The following is a 15,157-nucleotide window of genomic DNA, read 5'->3' as shown; positions in this document are numbered from 1 at the left end:
TTTTGATTTACAGTTAACCCAAACAAATTTTTGACGCATTTTGGTGTTGATGTATGATGCACATTGAAATTAGATGCTACTCATTTGCATTTAGGTGCCATACTTTCTCATAAAGATGAATTTTTTTCACTATATTTTTCAGATGCTTTTGTGCAGTTGTTCTGATAATGAGAGATATCCATGGAGCTACAAAATTGTCTGGCTGTTGCTGGAGTGGAAAATGTGACAACTGCACAGGACCCTGTTGTCATATGCTTGCAACCAGAAGGTGAAGTGGAATGGGCATTGCCTGTAATTACAGGTAGTCAACAGTTGGATCATGAAGTCGTTGCTCTGGTACAAGAGGTGAGGAGAACTCATAGCAATTTAACACTGTTTTACTTATTCGTATTGAATTTAGCGTAACAGTTAATATCTACAAATAAAGGAGGAAAAAGTTTTTTTTGCAACGGAGTGAGGCATGCAGTGGTTAAGACACTGGACTTGCATTTGGGAGGATGATAGTTCAGATCACTATACATCCAACAAGATTTGTTTCCCTAAATTGCTCAAGGTAAAAGTTGATAATCTTTCTGTGAGGAGGACATGACCAATTATTGCCCCCATCTTGTCTCTATCAGGGTATTCCACCACTAATGATATTATTACGGTGTGATGTTTAACTGTAATTCTCCTTCTATAATTCCTTTATTGCTGTAATTTAAACCTGGAAGATTCGCTATAGGTAGGGAAGGTTTGAAGAAAATTAAGCTAAGTCACTGGGTTAGAAAGGATACAGTGGTGGGACCTGAAACCTGAAGAAGACTAAAGCTGTATAGAACACAGTTGAGAAGCCAGAGATAAGGGAGGGAAATTGTGGCAGAGGAGAAGAAAAAGGTAAGATGTAGCAAATGAATGGTAACAACAAAACTACAAAATACAAAAGAGAAGAGAGGGGAAACTCAGGACCATGGGATTCCACAGAAATTTATCTGGATGGGCGAGGGGATACAAGACTCCAAAATTCATTTTTTTTATGTAAATGATTTGGTCAGTTTTGAGACATATCATGACACAATAAGTAAATTTTGTAGGTGAGACAAAAAACTTCTTATCTTCCAAACAATAGAAGGTTGTCCTTCATGATGTACGAGAATTCTAAATGAATAAAAACTCTTTACTCCAGATACCAAGGGGGGTAGGGGGTGGGGGGATGGAGCATTGTGTTGTGGATGCCTTTACATGGGATGCAGGAAGGTAACTTCACTCACCTCACTGATGAATCTTCTGAAATTCTAACTCAGGAACGTGCCTTTAGCCCTCACTGTATAATATTATCTTTCTTTGGGATTAAAAAAGCATTTTGTCCATCAGGTCTGCTGTTTTGTTAATTTGCACCTCAAAATTAAGTTTGCTTTTCTTAAAATTCTACCAACAATTAACTGGTTAGCTTTTTGCCATTCTCTACTACAGGCAAGGGCAACCTTTGGTGACCTATGTTCCTGAGGCACAAATGTAAATAAGTTCACGGGCTGCCTCATCACTTGATTCATTAACAGCCCACCTAGCACATAAAATCAAAACTGTAGCATCCATGATGTGAATGGTTATGGGGTAATGCACTGATATGAATGGCATACCTTTCCCGACACACCACGTCAACAAATTGTGCCTCAAAACACACGTTTTTGAGAGTACATTCATTTTTTGTGTGCCCTGTCTTCAGATGTTTACACATTTATTTATAAATTGTTAACATTGCTTCCTAACTAATGTAGTTTTACAATAGCTGCCTTAAAATCTTTCGTTGTGTAACTCTCCAATCAGATTGGAAACAAAATTCTCTTTGTTGTTCTGATCAAATCGCTGGCCATGTCATGAGCTGAAACCTGAGGCAATCTGACCATTGATGGAAATAGCAAAAATGTGGCCCAGGCAGAGTACAATGCATGTGCCTTGCTTTCTCTCCCACGAATTTCTTCCAAGGGCTAGACTGAAACCAATTGCAGACTGGAACCGGCCCCAAGGGCTGCTGGTTGTCCTCCTGTGCTCTGCTATGTGCTGGTCAGACCATATACTCTAACAATAAATAGAACTTTCTAACCAGAGCAAGAAAGTACTAGATCATGAGTAACCACTGTCACACTCAATGAGCGGGTTTAGATGTAGATTTAAAGATAGAGTAGCAAGGAATGGTACATACTGACAGCTATGAGCTGATTGAAGGTAACATTGCACCACCAACTTTATGAAATACTTGCAGATACTGATGCTGACAGTTTCCAATCTGCAGCAATCGATGTTGAACTGCAGTGACATCTATTAGTTTATTAATTGACTAGCTGAGTCCACAGCATTGCCCGGGTATGTATTTACCATATTTACTCAAATCTAAGCTGCACTCGAATCTAAGCCACACCTGAAATTTGAGACTCGAAATTCAAGGGGAGAGAAAAGTTTTAGACCGCACCTCCGAAACGAAACGAAGTTGGTCCATTGTAACATGAGACACAATTTAGGTTGAATGGATGAAGATACAGCTACAGCAGTTTGGTGCAAGTCGTAAGCTTAAAAGTTAAGCTTTAACAAGTAGCCATTGCTATGTGTCAGGTGCTCCGTCCTTATTTGTACGGGTACCCTTCCTTTTTCACGTGCTTCGTCTGGTTTGAATCGATTGCTTATTTTGCTTTGATCTGATAAGTGCCGTTCTCTTTGTTATAGGTGTTTACATCACTCTAAGCTGAAAATGCATTACTGTACTGTATCGCGCATTGTTTGTTGCATTCTGATAATGAGTGTTTACGACCTGTCGCCGCGGCTTAAAAAAAAAAAAAAAATATGGCAAGAGACTGCTATTTGTTGTCACACTTACACTGCAGCTTTCTTTGATAATGATCAACAAGAACCAAATAGTAGACTGCGTATGATAGATGATGTTCTGAACGAGAGTTTAGCGAAAATTTTTCTCCGTGTGAAAATCTTTGCAGGCATCTCTTATTATATTACATTCTGCTAACAAATTAGAGTCGTCTTAGATTTAAAAATCTAGTCAGTTGCCGTGCTTCATTTCTGACTGTATCACTATTCAGCATAAGAATAATACGAATATAAACATGACATGATATGTATATTCTTCCACGTTTGCTGTTGTCTCACTCTAGTTTCATAGTTTATTAGGCAGACAGGATTTAAATGAGATAGCAGCAAACACGAAAGAATATGTGGCATAATGTTTACAGTCTTCTACCTTTTCTTTTAATTTATTTACTGACGCAGAGGTTTTGGCGCCAGTATTTATCTTTGTGCCTGCAGAGCATGCCTGTGTAGCAATACATATATTCGATGGCAGAAGTTAGTTGTGGCGGTACCTACCAACATTTTTCAGAACTTCCGCTTACTTTGCACTCAATTCTAAGCCGCAGGCAGTTTTTTGGATTACAAAAACGGGGAAAAAAGTGCGGCTTAGATTTGAGTAAATATGGTACACCAATTCTAGTAGCCCATCTCCTCTTCTTCCCCCCTTTTCTCTCTCCACATTACCACTCCACCCCAGTAGGCAGGTCATGGTTCTTACCAACACGGTATTTCTTTCCAGGTAGTAAGTAATATATGTATGAAGTTTGGTTGAGATTGATCCAGGGATTTAGGAGGATAGGTGGGACATACATACATACATTTCTATAATATGTATCAATTAATACTTTTCCCCTTCTGCTAATTCTGTTTTTTAGGGTTTGATACCTCCATCAGTGAAAGTGGAACTATTATATGATCTGTCTGTTAAGACTCATTTTTCTTAGAAATCAGTAGAGGTATCAAGTTGAAATTTATGTCAAATACTAAGGTATGGTCCCTTGTCAGTGTAAAAAATTTAAGCTTCGAAGTCAATGCAATCAAAAGATAAGACCTTTTTTTTACAGAATCTGCAGTTAACTATCAGCTCTCAGGCACACGAGACTTGACATGACACTTATTTTCCCCCTGAAAATTAGGCTTATACTATGTATGTCAAGAGAAGAGCTCTGACAGCTGGCAGTGCAGTTGCCAGTATTTGACATGCATGGGCAGCAAGCCAGCAGCAGTCGCCCAGCACAATGACAACACAGGCGTTTCCACAGTTATGTTAACAAAAGCTCATGATCTGATTGGCTGTCATGGATGCGTGAAGCACGTGTGCCAAGGCTGCACCAATTGTCAGAGCTCTTCTCTTGCCGTATGCAGTGTAGTGGTTGATAAAGAAAACAAAAACATCAAAAAGTAGGGACCATTTATTTTACTTTTCGCAGATATTCACTGTCTACTTCTTATTGTACCACAACTGTGAAGGCATTTATTATGTTGGTGCACCAACATTTGTATGTGTATGCCATGCGAATCTGCTGGCATTAAGTCACTGCTAGTGATGGAACAAATGAAAGTTAGTTGGCATGAGGATGGGGCTTAGGGTGGAAGGATGAAGACCTCCCATTCAAACTGAAGTAACTGATTCATTGCGATGTTAGCTGTAAGGGGCCTTGCATTGCAGTACAAAAGAATAACACTTCCACTCCTTGTTCCACCTCTCTTGTTTTGGATTGCCCTTTGCAGATTTCGCTGTGTTTGACTATATCACTTGGCACTTATAACGTCCCCTCACTATAAGATCTTGGTCCTCTGCGAACCATGATATTCCAGAAGAACTACCCAACTTTTTTGACAGAGATTGTCTGCTTGAATTTGCTCTTCACATGTGAACAATTATGTGACCAAGGGATTGTTCAGAAGAGTCATATTTAAGAACTAATGAGAGTTGCTGACAAAATAAACCTGTATTGACCAAGAGTTGTGATCAACTAATCATTATCAGGTAACATCAAAGTATTTACATTGACGTGTAAGGTATTGTACAGAAAGGTAGAAATCTAATACTTGTATGAAGCTTGTAGTTGGCAGGAAAGAAAACTAGCATTTTCTCCTAGCATTGCAAAATGAGTGCAGTCACAACAATGCAACTGTACCACATTATTGAATAATGTACCTCTCTTTCCACACATGGACTTTCTGATCCAACTACTCATGCTTTCTCTGGGCACAATCGTAATTTATTTTATGGATGGCCTTCATGCATTGTGTGCAAGTGGTTATGGCACTGTTATTTAGCTATTTATACACTTTACTCACCAAGTGGCAGCAGGAGAATATAGATGCCAAAAGAAGCAGCCAGTGGCACTGAGAGCTTGCAAATTTCCTTACCCTTAATATGCTTTTGTTGTCCTGCTGCCACTTGGAGAGTAAATTTTTTATCTATCCAGTTACATAATATTTCCAAAAGCTGATTATTTTCATTGATATGTTTGTACACTGTGCAATATTTAGCTTTTTTTGGTTGGATTCAATTTTTGTTTTATAGTGTTTCTGATTCATAGATTACTGAAATTTACATTAGTAAGAATAATTTTGGGCTGAGATTACTTACAAAATTGAATAAATATAGGGTCTGAGTTTTTGTGAAGTGTGTACAAGATCTGCAGATGAGAGACATTACTGCTGAAAAAGAAATGTTCTTAGCTTTGGTTTAAAGTCATTTTTCATCAATAAACAATGATTGCTTGTGACTGGGGTTAAATTTCTGTGCTTGATGTTGTGCTGGCTAGGCACACATGCATAGTAATCTCGTACCTTTTGGTTACATTATAGTGAAAAACAATAACACTGCTTTTAATTTTTCAGGACGTTAATGGCGAATCTGTTATGGGTGTCGGGCAGATCCCAGCAGTTAACTGTGTTGAGGTGATACCAGATTTCCTGGGATCAGTCATACCCAGCTGCTCAGAGGAAGGGGAAAAGACAGTATCAACTAATGCAGTGGCCTTTCAGGAAGATGATGGCCAAGTATTTTACATTACATACACTTTGCCCGGCACTGCAGAAGTTGACCTCACAAGTGCTGAGCCTCCTGTGGAGGTTCAAGGAGAAACAGGTTCAGTAAAATTTTATCGTAGTTCCAGACATATGTTGTAACTTCATCAATCTGTGTCATGTCAGGTCTTGGGTGCCTGAGGGCTGATAGTTAATTGCAAATTCTGTTGGTCATTTTCATGCGCCACTTTATTTTATGGAAAATTTTGTTTGTACCCCTATGTAAACTTTCTTATGAAAAGGAAAGTTGTTACTGACCATATAGCGGTGATGCAGAGTCGCAGATAGGCACAACAAAAAGGCTTCCAAATAAAGCTTTCGGCCCGTAAGGCCTAAGGCCTTATGAGCCAAAATATTTATTTGGAAGACCTTTTTTTTTTTTTGTCCAATCTGCAATCCTGCATCTCTGCTATATGGTGAGTACCAACTTTCCTTTTCATAATATCATTACATTCCATCCTGGATTTTTCATTGTTTGATATTAAACTTTCTTATTTATATTTGGTTAGACATTGATCGTGTACATGTATATGATAATTTACTTAGTCCTGTTGTAAACTCATCTCTACTTCAGATAGAGCTGACAGGAGAGAGAATGAAATTTTAAATTCACAATAAATCCAGGATGGGATGATGTTAGACTATTATCATCATCATCATCATCATCATCATCATCATCAACCATATGGCATTTAGTGCTGGATAGAGGCCATCTACAGAGTTTTCATTCCTGTGAGGGGGTGGGATGCACTTATGATGAGGCTGGAACAGGGGAGTACATGGTTGGTGTATAGGACAGTTCTTGCACCTTGATTGCCTTTTTGTGTATGGGATCCTTGATGAAAATCACACTTGCAGTGTGTAGTGTAGTGTTCAGGAATGTTGGAACATTGTATAATAACATGATGATGTGGAATGTCTTAGAACATCACAGAATGATGAACCTGTTCCTAGAATATTATGGAATGCTTTTACAATAATGAAAGCATTTCAGATAACTAGGAAGTATTATCATTGTGTTTTCCTTACACAATGGATTGTCAAAAAAAGAAAAAAAAGAGAGTAACATTATGTATGGTGTGATGATTGTGACTGTTGTACAACAAACATAATACTAGATATAAGGGAAAAAAGAGGTGTAATGTTTAGTCAAACAGTCTTGTTCTGCTTATATTAAATAGTAAATAGGACAAAGTTGAAATTATCTTGGTTTGAATTGTATGAACAATGAAGGCAAAACTGCAGTAAAGTATACACCAAGTCTCTTCTTCTTTTCTCCCTCCTCCTCCTCCTCCTCCTCCTCCTCCTCCTCCTACCACCACCACCACCACCACCACCACCACCACTAGTCCTTTCATCTAGGGCACGTTTGAAGAGCAACAGGTAATACTGTTACCGTGACGAGTACACGTCACCATTTAGCTTTTAACAGATACACAGATTATCATTGTTGACACAGTTGTTAGATCCTCTGATATTATCACCTCTGTGGGTATATGAATGAGGTGTTCCATTTCTGCCTTATGTAACAGCTTAGAATTTAATTAGAAAATTGATGTGTTACATTTGTTTTATGCTGCAGCTAATGGTGAGAAGACAAAAGCACCACATTCAGTCCTTCATGTTGCTGAGGATGGGAGCACAGTTTTCCTAAATGTTGGGCATATTATAAATGAAGCCGATACTGCACTAGACAGTGTGGGCCAAGTGGAAATAAGCTCCAACGCTGCAAATGTTTGTGTCGAGCAAATGCCAGAATTAATATCTAAGCCCAGTAAGAAAAGATTTCCATCTACAAAACTCCAACATAGTTTTGTTGGGAACAACCTTTGCATTGAAGATAAGTTGCAGGTAAAAAAACAAGTTATTTGTTACTCCAGTTTGTGATTGGTTGGAACTGTTTGTCAGTAAAAAGCTGTTAGGAATGTTTATAGCCTAAAGAATGTGTTTGTGAAAGCTATGTATACTAAAGTATTGTATAAGGAGGTTGTGATTTCGGGGTGTGTGTGTGTGTGTGTGTGTGTGTGTGTGTGTGTGTGAGAGAGAGAGAGAGAGAGAGAGAGAGAGAGAGAGAGAGAGAATATTGGCAAACCTATACAGCTACACCATAATTCAAAACATTACTACGCAGGGATAAAATAAAAAAATGAAATTAAGTGTGTTGAAAAACTTGGGTGCTGAAAATGTCGTGGGCATGCTTTTACAATATTAATTGATGACTTGCTTCAAGTAACTAATCATGTTGAGGTTTTCTAGTAAGACATTTACATTAAGTTATTATTAAAATTGAAAGAAATTATTTGTTATTTGCCAGTTTTCATAAAAAGTGTGGTGACTTTTCTTGCATGACTGTGACAATAGGACTACAGAAATATCTGTTGAGACATCTGTAGAGAAAAGCGAGACACCAAGATGAACAAATTTCTTGTTAAATTTATCAATTCAGTATGCTATTTCTGTCAGAGGTCCACTTGTCGCTGGTCTGTACGGACAGTGCTTTAGCAGCTGTATTTGCTGTGGCTATATCTATGCCCATGCTACTAGAGTTGTCACTGTAAAGTGTATGCTTCGCCTTTCCACACCCGTTGTGTGTTCGTGTGAACTGTGCGGGAAGTGTGATTGTTGGTAACCCCTCTCCCCCTTGCTTGTAAACTTGAATGTGTCTAATTTTCTCCCTAATGATCAGTGTGCTAGAGGTAAGTCAGAGAATGTAATATGTTCCAAGACTCATGTTAGAACATGGATACTTGGCATTTTGAGAGTAATTGCCTTTGTGGGTATTGCATCCCGATCTGCAGAATTTTTTTTTCTTCTTACTGGTATTATATCATTTTCCATGTCCATTCTTGAAACATTTCTAAACTTTGTAAGACACTTAAATCTTATGATCTAGCCCAAAGTAATTTACTTTTTCCTGGTAGTCTGCTTCACTGACACTGATAAATTCATTGAAGCACTATAATATTTATATGGGATTTAGAAACAGTTCTTCATGTATGTATTTACCCAGGCACCATCAATTTTTTTCCTGTTTACATATGATAGATCATGAACGCATAATTACATTACATCATGTTATGAGTCGGTTCTAATTTACAGATTGTTGATGCGATGTTGACTCCAGCCCCAAAGCGAATCTACAAGAAGAAGGACAAAGAGGAGGCAAGTGCCAATGTTAAAGAAGTTGACTTGTCCTATCTGTGCCAGTTTTGTGGTGCTTCTTTCCCAGAGAAGGAAGCATATTACAGTCACCTTAATGAACACACTGAGGAACAAAAGCTGTCTTGTACAAAGTCTTCTGGGAGGGTAAGTGGCTTAATTACAGTACTTTTAACATGTAAGTGGAAGGAGGCTGTGTTGTCATTTAAATGGAATCCCATTCTCATTTAAGATATACTCTCATACAGAATGTATATCAAAGCACTGAGTCATTGCGTGGAATTACGTTAGTTGTAAACTGATTCTACCTGTCAGATGGAATGGATCTGTTTTGTGACACTGAAATAGTAATAACAGAACCATTGAAAACCTGTCCTGAGAAAAGATTTTAGATTATACATCACTTGCTGTTGAGGAAAACTCTAAATTCCTGCACAGAAATATCCTTTGGTTCTGTTCCCTCTTCTTGTAGTGATTGCTGACAAATTCTTCACAATATATAAAATCAAATGCAGAAAAATTCAGGGTGGAATAACAACAATATTGTGATAAGTATAGTCTACTACTCATTGTATAGAGGAGATGTGTCACAGACAGACTCAACAAAAATATTGCTATAATTTAAGCTTTTGACCAAAAGGCTTTCTTCTAAAGTAGAAAAAACAAACAAGTTCATACAAGCACAATTGGTACACAAGTGAACACTACCTCTGACCACTGAGGCCACACTGTGAGCAGCTGTGCTCTAGAAGAGAAACAGTCCATGGGTAGTAGGGGTAAAGAAGAGGGAAAGGTGTGGAGGGTGGCGGATAGCTGGCTGGGGGTAGGAGAGGGTGTAGTACTGCTGGTGGGAGCATTCAGGTATGTGGTGGAGTCAGGGTAGGGTTGCCAGGTGCAGTCGGCGGGAGAGGGTTTAAGGGGGGGGGGGCATGAAGTAGAGTATAAAAGGAGAGAGATACAGAAAAGGAAAAAGACGAATAGTTGTGTTGATGGAATAGAAGGCTGTGTGTAGTGTTGGAGTGGGAGCAAGGTAGGGGACAGATGGGTGAAGGACAGGGACTAGCAAAGGTTGAAGCCAGGGGGTTACGGGAATGTAGTATTTATTGCAGGAAGAGTTCCCATTTGTGTAATTCAGATTATCTGGTGTTGGTAGGAAGGATCCAGAAGGCACATGCCGTGAAGGTAGGCACATGCCGTCAAGCAGTCATTGAAGTGAAGCATAATGTTCTGAGCAGCATATTGCCGCACTTAGGTGCTCCAGCTGGTTCTTGGCCACAGTTCGTCAGTGGCCATTCGTGCGGACAGACAGCTTTTTGATTGTCACACCCTTGTGGAAAGCAACATAGTGGTTGGAGATTAGTTTGTAGATCAAATGACTGCTTTCACAGTTAGCTCGACCTTTGATGGGGTAGGTGATACCTATGACTGGACTGGTGTGGGTTGTGATGGGAGCATGTATGGAACAAGTCTTGTATTCAGGATATGAGCCATGAGGCAAAGGGTTGGAAGCAGGGGCATAGTTGGGATGTGTAGGTTCAGTGGGCGGCAGAATACCACTATGGGGGTTGGGGGTGGGGTGGGATGTGAAAGATAGTTGGTAGGATATTCCTCATTTCAGAGCATGACAGGAGGTGATTCAGTTGCTGCAGTCCTGGGTGGTACACTGAATCACAAGGGGAGTGCTCCTTTGTGACCAGGTGGTGAGAATGTGGGACGTGGTAGGTGACTGCTGGAGAGACAGGGCACAGGAGATCTGTTTCTGTACACAGTTGGGAGGGTAATTTCAGTTGTGAAGTCCTCAGTGAGTCACTTGGTATGTTCGGAGGGGGACTGCTTGTCACTAGAGATGTGATGGCCATGGGTGGCTAGGTTGTATGGAAGGGAGTTCTTGGTATCAAGTGGGTGGGAACTTTTAAAGTGGAGGTATTGCTGGTGGTTGGTAGGTTTCATATGGACGGAGGTACTGAGTAGGCTAGTGCAGGATGGTGCCAGGTGGCTGCTCAATGCTGTACCACACATTTGTTTCTAGGTAATGCCCTCAAAGGTGAAGAAATTGTGGGTGAGGATGTAGTTAGGCATGGTGATCAGGAAGGAGGTTGAGGTTTGGATTCAGTCAAGCCTGGGGAAAGGTTGTGTTCAGTAGAGGCAAGGCCAGGAGCATTAAGGATGTCGGTGTAGAGGGCTGTGGCAGTGTGCTGTGTGGTAAAGGAACAGGAACTGTGGAGTGTGGTTGGAGGAAATGGCTGATGCCTTTGGTATAGAAGTATAGGTTATGGATTGTTGGCTGGAAGTGTTGGTCCATGAAAGCAGAGACTCTTTTAGTGGGGGTGCAGTAATTGTCCACAATGGGGTGTCCTGGGTGGTGGGGTTTATGGGCTTTAGGAAGCATGTAGAAGGTAGGAGTGCAGAGGCCTAAGGATTTGGGACAAATCTAAAAGCTGCTATAGTCCTCCGCCAGATAATCTCTGTGGTTGAGAACCATTGTGGTGGAGATTTTGTCGGCTGGTAGGATTATAAGATCAGGATAAGTTTTCAGGTGGTGGATTGCAGTTCTTTCTGCAGGTGTAAAGTTAGCTTCCATGTTGATGGACAGGGAATGATGGTGAGGTAAGGTATTAGGTTAAGAAATTCTGGAATGTTAACAGGGGGGATTTGGTGGCAGTGAGGTGGATCATGGTTGGATGGAGGAGTGAGTCAGGCAGGGTTCAGCATTGGCTTTGGGTTCAGTCTGAGTACCAGGGTTGGTGGTGAAAACTGTTTCTACTGTAGGGACTGGGAGAAGGAGAGGAAGTATCTAACATGTTCATGATAGAATTTGGGAGTGGGGCAAACAGTAAGGCCATTGGAAATACTGATACATTTGGAGGACTAAGGCTTTTGGAGGAAAGATTCTTGACTGGTTTTCGGGTCTGTTTAGGTTCTAGTGTGATTGAGTTTCTGAGGGTGTGGTAAATGCAGTAAGTCCATGAGGTAGAGTTTGTCTGCTACAAGGGGACGTAGGGGAGATTTGGAGGCTGTTGTAGAGATGGTAGATAGTGGTAGTCAAAGACAGAAGAGGGAGGTGAAGAGATAGGAGAGTTTTGTAAGGTGGCAATGTGCATGCTGCTCTAGTTTGGGAGAGGGGGTGTGGAATGGTTTTACAGGACTACTGTGGTGAGGGCTTTGGACTGGCATCATTTGAAGAGACAGAGGTCAATGTGGAAAGAGGGGTTGCAGCCAGAGATGGGGTAATGTGATGATAAGCCATCTGGGTGGGCGGTGGGGGGATTCCATGAACTACGTAACAATGCAGGAACAGTATGTAGAACTAGTTTCTGTCTAGGGATAAGGAAATTTTTCTATATTTGTGCTGATGGAAGGAGCAAGGGTCCTTGGAGGAGGATAAAAGCATGTGAAAATACATGCATTACATAAAAATGTGTGCAAATATACTCATACAAATATGCAAAATACGTAAAAATATATGGGGAAAATAATATAAAGGATGGATAGATGAGTTGGGGAAAAAAGATGAAACTTGAGGGAGTAGGGCCAATAGTGAAAGGCAAAAACAAACATAAATCTACATTAAAACACAATGAGGTCACAGAGAAAAATAAATGAAAGTATGCTGATCTGGGATGCAGGTAAGTGGGTGGATATGGGCAGAGAGGGGGGACAGAAGATGCGAATGGATTAGGTGAGATTAGTATTTGCGTGCTGGTATAAGAGAAGAGAATGTGAGGGAGTGGAGGGTTTGTAATTTGAGGTTCAACACATCTGTGTGGCACAGGAAGGTATGGAAAATAACATGGGAAAATATCCATGAATGTGGCAGAAAAAGTGATCAGTTCAAGATTTAGGATTAATTATATCAGTGGAAATAATGTGGGGCATGAGATGCAGCACCAACAGTCAGCATGGAAACGTAGCTGTGTGGTGTGTGCGAATGTGGCGGGAACAGGATAGGGCTGTTAGGTGCAGTCGGGATATTTGAAAGGGGGGGAGGGGGGAAAGGGTATATAATCTACTTGAGTCTGCCTTGGAGTTTGTCATCATAGGCAGTGCACTGATGCCCTTTATTGTCACTGGCCATCAGAGCCTTCAGTTACTGCAATTGATGTAATTTTCATGATCGTCCTGATCTGTATGTCAGGTAACTCATTATCACTTGAGGCTTCACCGTGTTGTATTTAACTTCAGTTTTCTTGTAAATTTATATTTTGAGATTGTTTGTCTTCATGATCACCAGTTTCTTTTGAAGGTACTATTTTGCAGAAATATTGTTATCTGAATTGCTCTGCAAACAAGAACATATGGATTTTGCAGTATGCTTGGAGCTTTAGGATACAGCGTGGTTCATTTTCTCATTTCTTGTACTTTTTAAATTTTGTTGTGTGATTCTCCATCTTGGTAATTCCTCACTTGTTCCTTAGAACACATTTTTTTTACTGTTTGCTTTATTCAACCTGTCTTGCAATGGTGACTCCAACCTCAATGAGAAATATTTGATGTTGAGGATTTGGGTTATTGTTAACAGAAAGAACAGTGATTGGTTCTCTTATGCATCTGATCAAGATACCACTTGTTCAGTTTTTCAGATAATAACACTAGGAATATTTATATAATTGTGAGGCAAGTAAAACAAAAGAAAAAAACCTTTTGTGTATTGCTGATTGTTGAGAATTTCAGCAGTCATAATTTCTGTACAGCTGGGCCCAGTGACTTCAGGAGGAGACCAACAACGTGAAATTGGCGGTCATGTCGTGTTACGGCGGTATGTTTGCCCTCAATGCCCCACTGCCTTTAGCCGCCTCTCCCAGCTTGCAAATCACCAGCAGCATGCTCACTTTGGAGACAGGCCTCACAAATGTCAGATCTGCAAGAAGAGCTTCTACAAACGATCTGATCTACGGAGTCATCTAAACATTCATCTTGGCATAAGCAAATCCATCTGTGAAATCTGTGGCAGAAAGTTCAACCATGTGTCTAATCTAATTAGACATTCACGGATACATACAGGTATAAATAACTGTACTCTATTTAGAAACTCAGTGTCTAAGATTAATACATTTTTAAAAGGGAACTTCTACTGACAAACCTAATCATTAGAACATTTATTAGTAACATTTTCTTATATGCATGCTGAATATTTAAACTAACAATTTAATATTTAGCTGGAAAGGTCTGAGTGGCATACAAGTATGAGAAGTAGTAAAGATAACCACTCTTCACATTAAGAAACTGACAGGTACATAAGCAAGCTACAGCTTACCACATACTTTCATTCTTTAATGTCATATGGGGTCGTATTTTGGGGATAACTCATCAAGCCAAGCTTAAGTTTTCTGAGTCCAAAAGCATGTAATACAAATTATTTGTGGTATGAACTCTAGAACATCATGCAGAGGCCTTGTCAAGGAACTAGGAGTATTACTACTGCTTCCCAATAGATTTACTCCTTAATGAAATATTATGCCATAAATAGTATAAAATCTCTTTCAAACCAACAGCTCAGTTCATGGAATCAGTACTAGGTACAGCCTTACAAAGATGTAAAATAATTTACCTTCATCCAGAAAGCTAGCCGGCTGCGGTGGCCGAGCAGTTCTAGGCACTTCAGTCCGGAACCGCACACCTGCTTCGGTCGCAGGTTCGAATCCTGCCTCAGGCATGGATGTGTGTGATGTCCTTAGGTTAGTTAGATTTAAGTAGTTCTAAGTTCTAGGGAACTGATGGCCTCAGATGTTAAGTCCCATAGTGCTCAGAGCCATTTGAACCAGAGATTAGATTAGATTAATACTTGTTCCATAGATCATGAATACGACACTTCGTAATGATGTGGAACGTGTCAGGTTAATAAAAGATTTCTGTACAAGATATTACATTACATAAAATATTGCATGACACTAATGTTTAAGTTTTTTTTCCCCCTCCCTTAATTTATATCTAAAAATTCAGCCAATGAGTAGAAGGAGTTGTCATATAGAAATTCTTTTAATTTATTTTTAAATGTTGGTTGGCTATCTGTCAGGCTTTTGATGCTGTTTGGTAGGTGACAAAGACTTTTGTGGCAGCATAATTTACCCCGTTCTGTGCCAAAGTCAGATTTAACCCTGCATAGTGAAGATCATCCTTTCTC

At 39.9% G+C, this 15,157-nt stretch overlaps 1 protein-coding gene across 1 annotated transcript in view; it reads left to right on the top strand.

The window, feature by feature from the left end:
* The window catches only part of LOC126101198 (zinc finger protein 780B-like), a 128,539-nt gene that overhangs the window by 53,471 nt on the left and 59,911 nt on the right, over positions 1–15,157 (top strand). The window contains exons 2-6 of the mRNA XM_049911893.1: positions 143–345; positions 5,689–5,938; positions 7,460–7,728; positions 8,977–9,183; positions 13,728–14,037. Of these exons, the coding sequence (XP_049767850.1) occupies positions 181–345; positions 5,689–5,938; positions 7,460–7,728; positions 8,977–9,183; positions 13,728–14,037 (1,201 nt within the window). The 5' untranslated portion in view covers positions 143–180. The remainder of the gene's footprint in view (positions 1–142; positions 346–5,688; positions 5,939–7,459; positions 7,729–8,976; positions 9,184–13,727; positions 14,038–15,157) is intronic.

Source organism: Schistocerca cancellata, chromosome 9 (genome assembly GCF_023864275.1).
Source record: "Schistocerca cancellata isolate TAMUIC-IGC-003103 chromosome 9, iqSchCanc2.1, whole genome shotgun sequence".
NCBI classification, from domain to species: Eukaryota; Metazoa; Arthropoda; class Insecta; order Orthoptera; family Acrididae; genus Schistocerca; species Schistocerca cancellata.
This window is presented reverse-complemented; position numbering and strand designations above follow the sequence as displayed.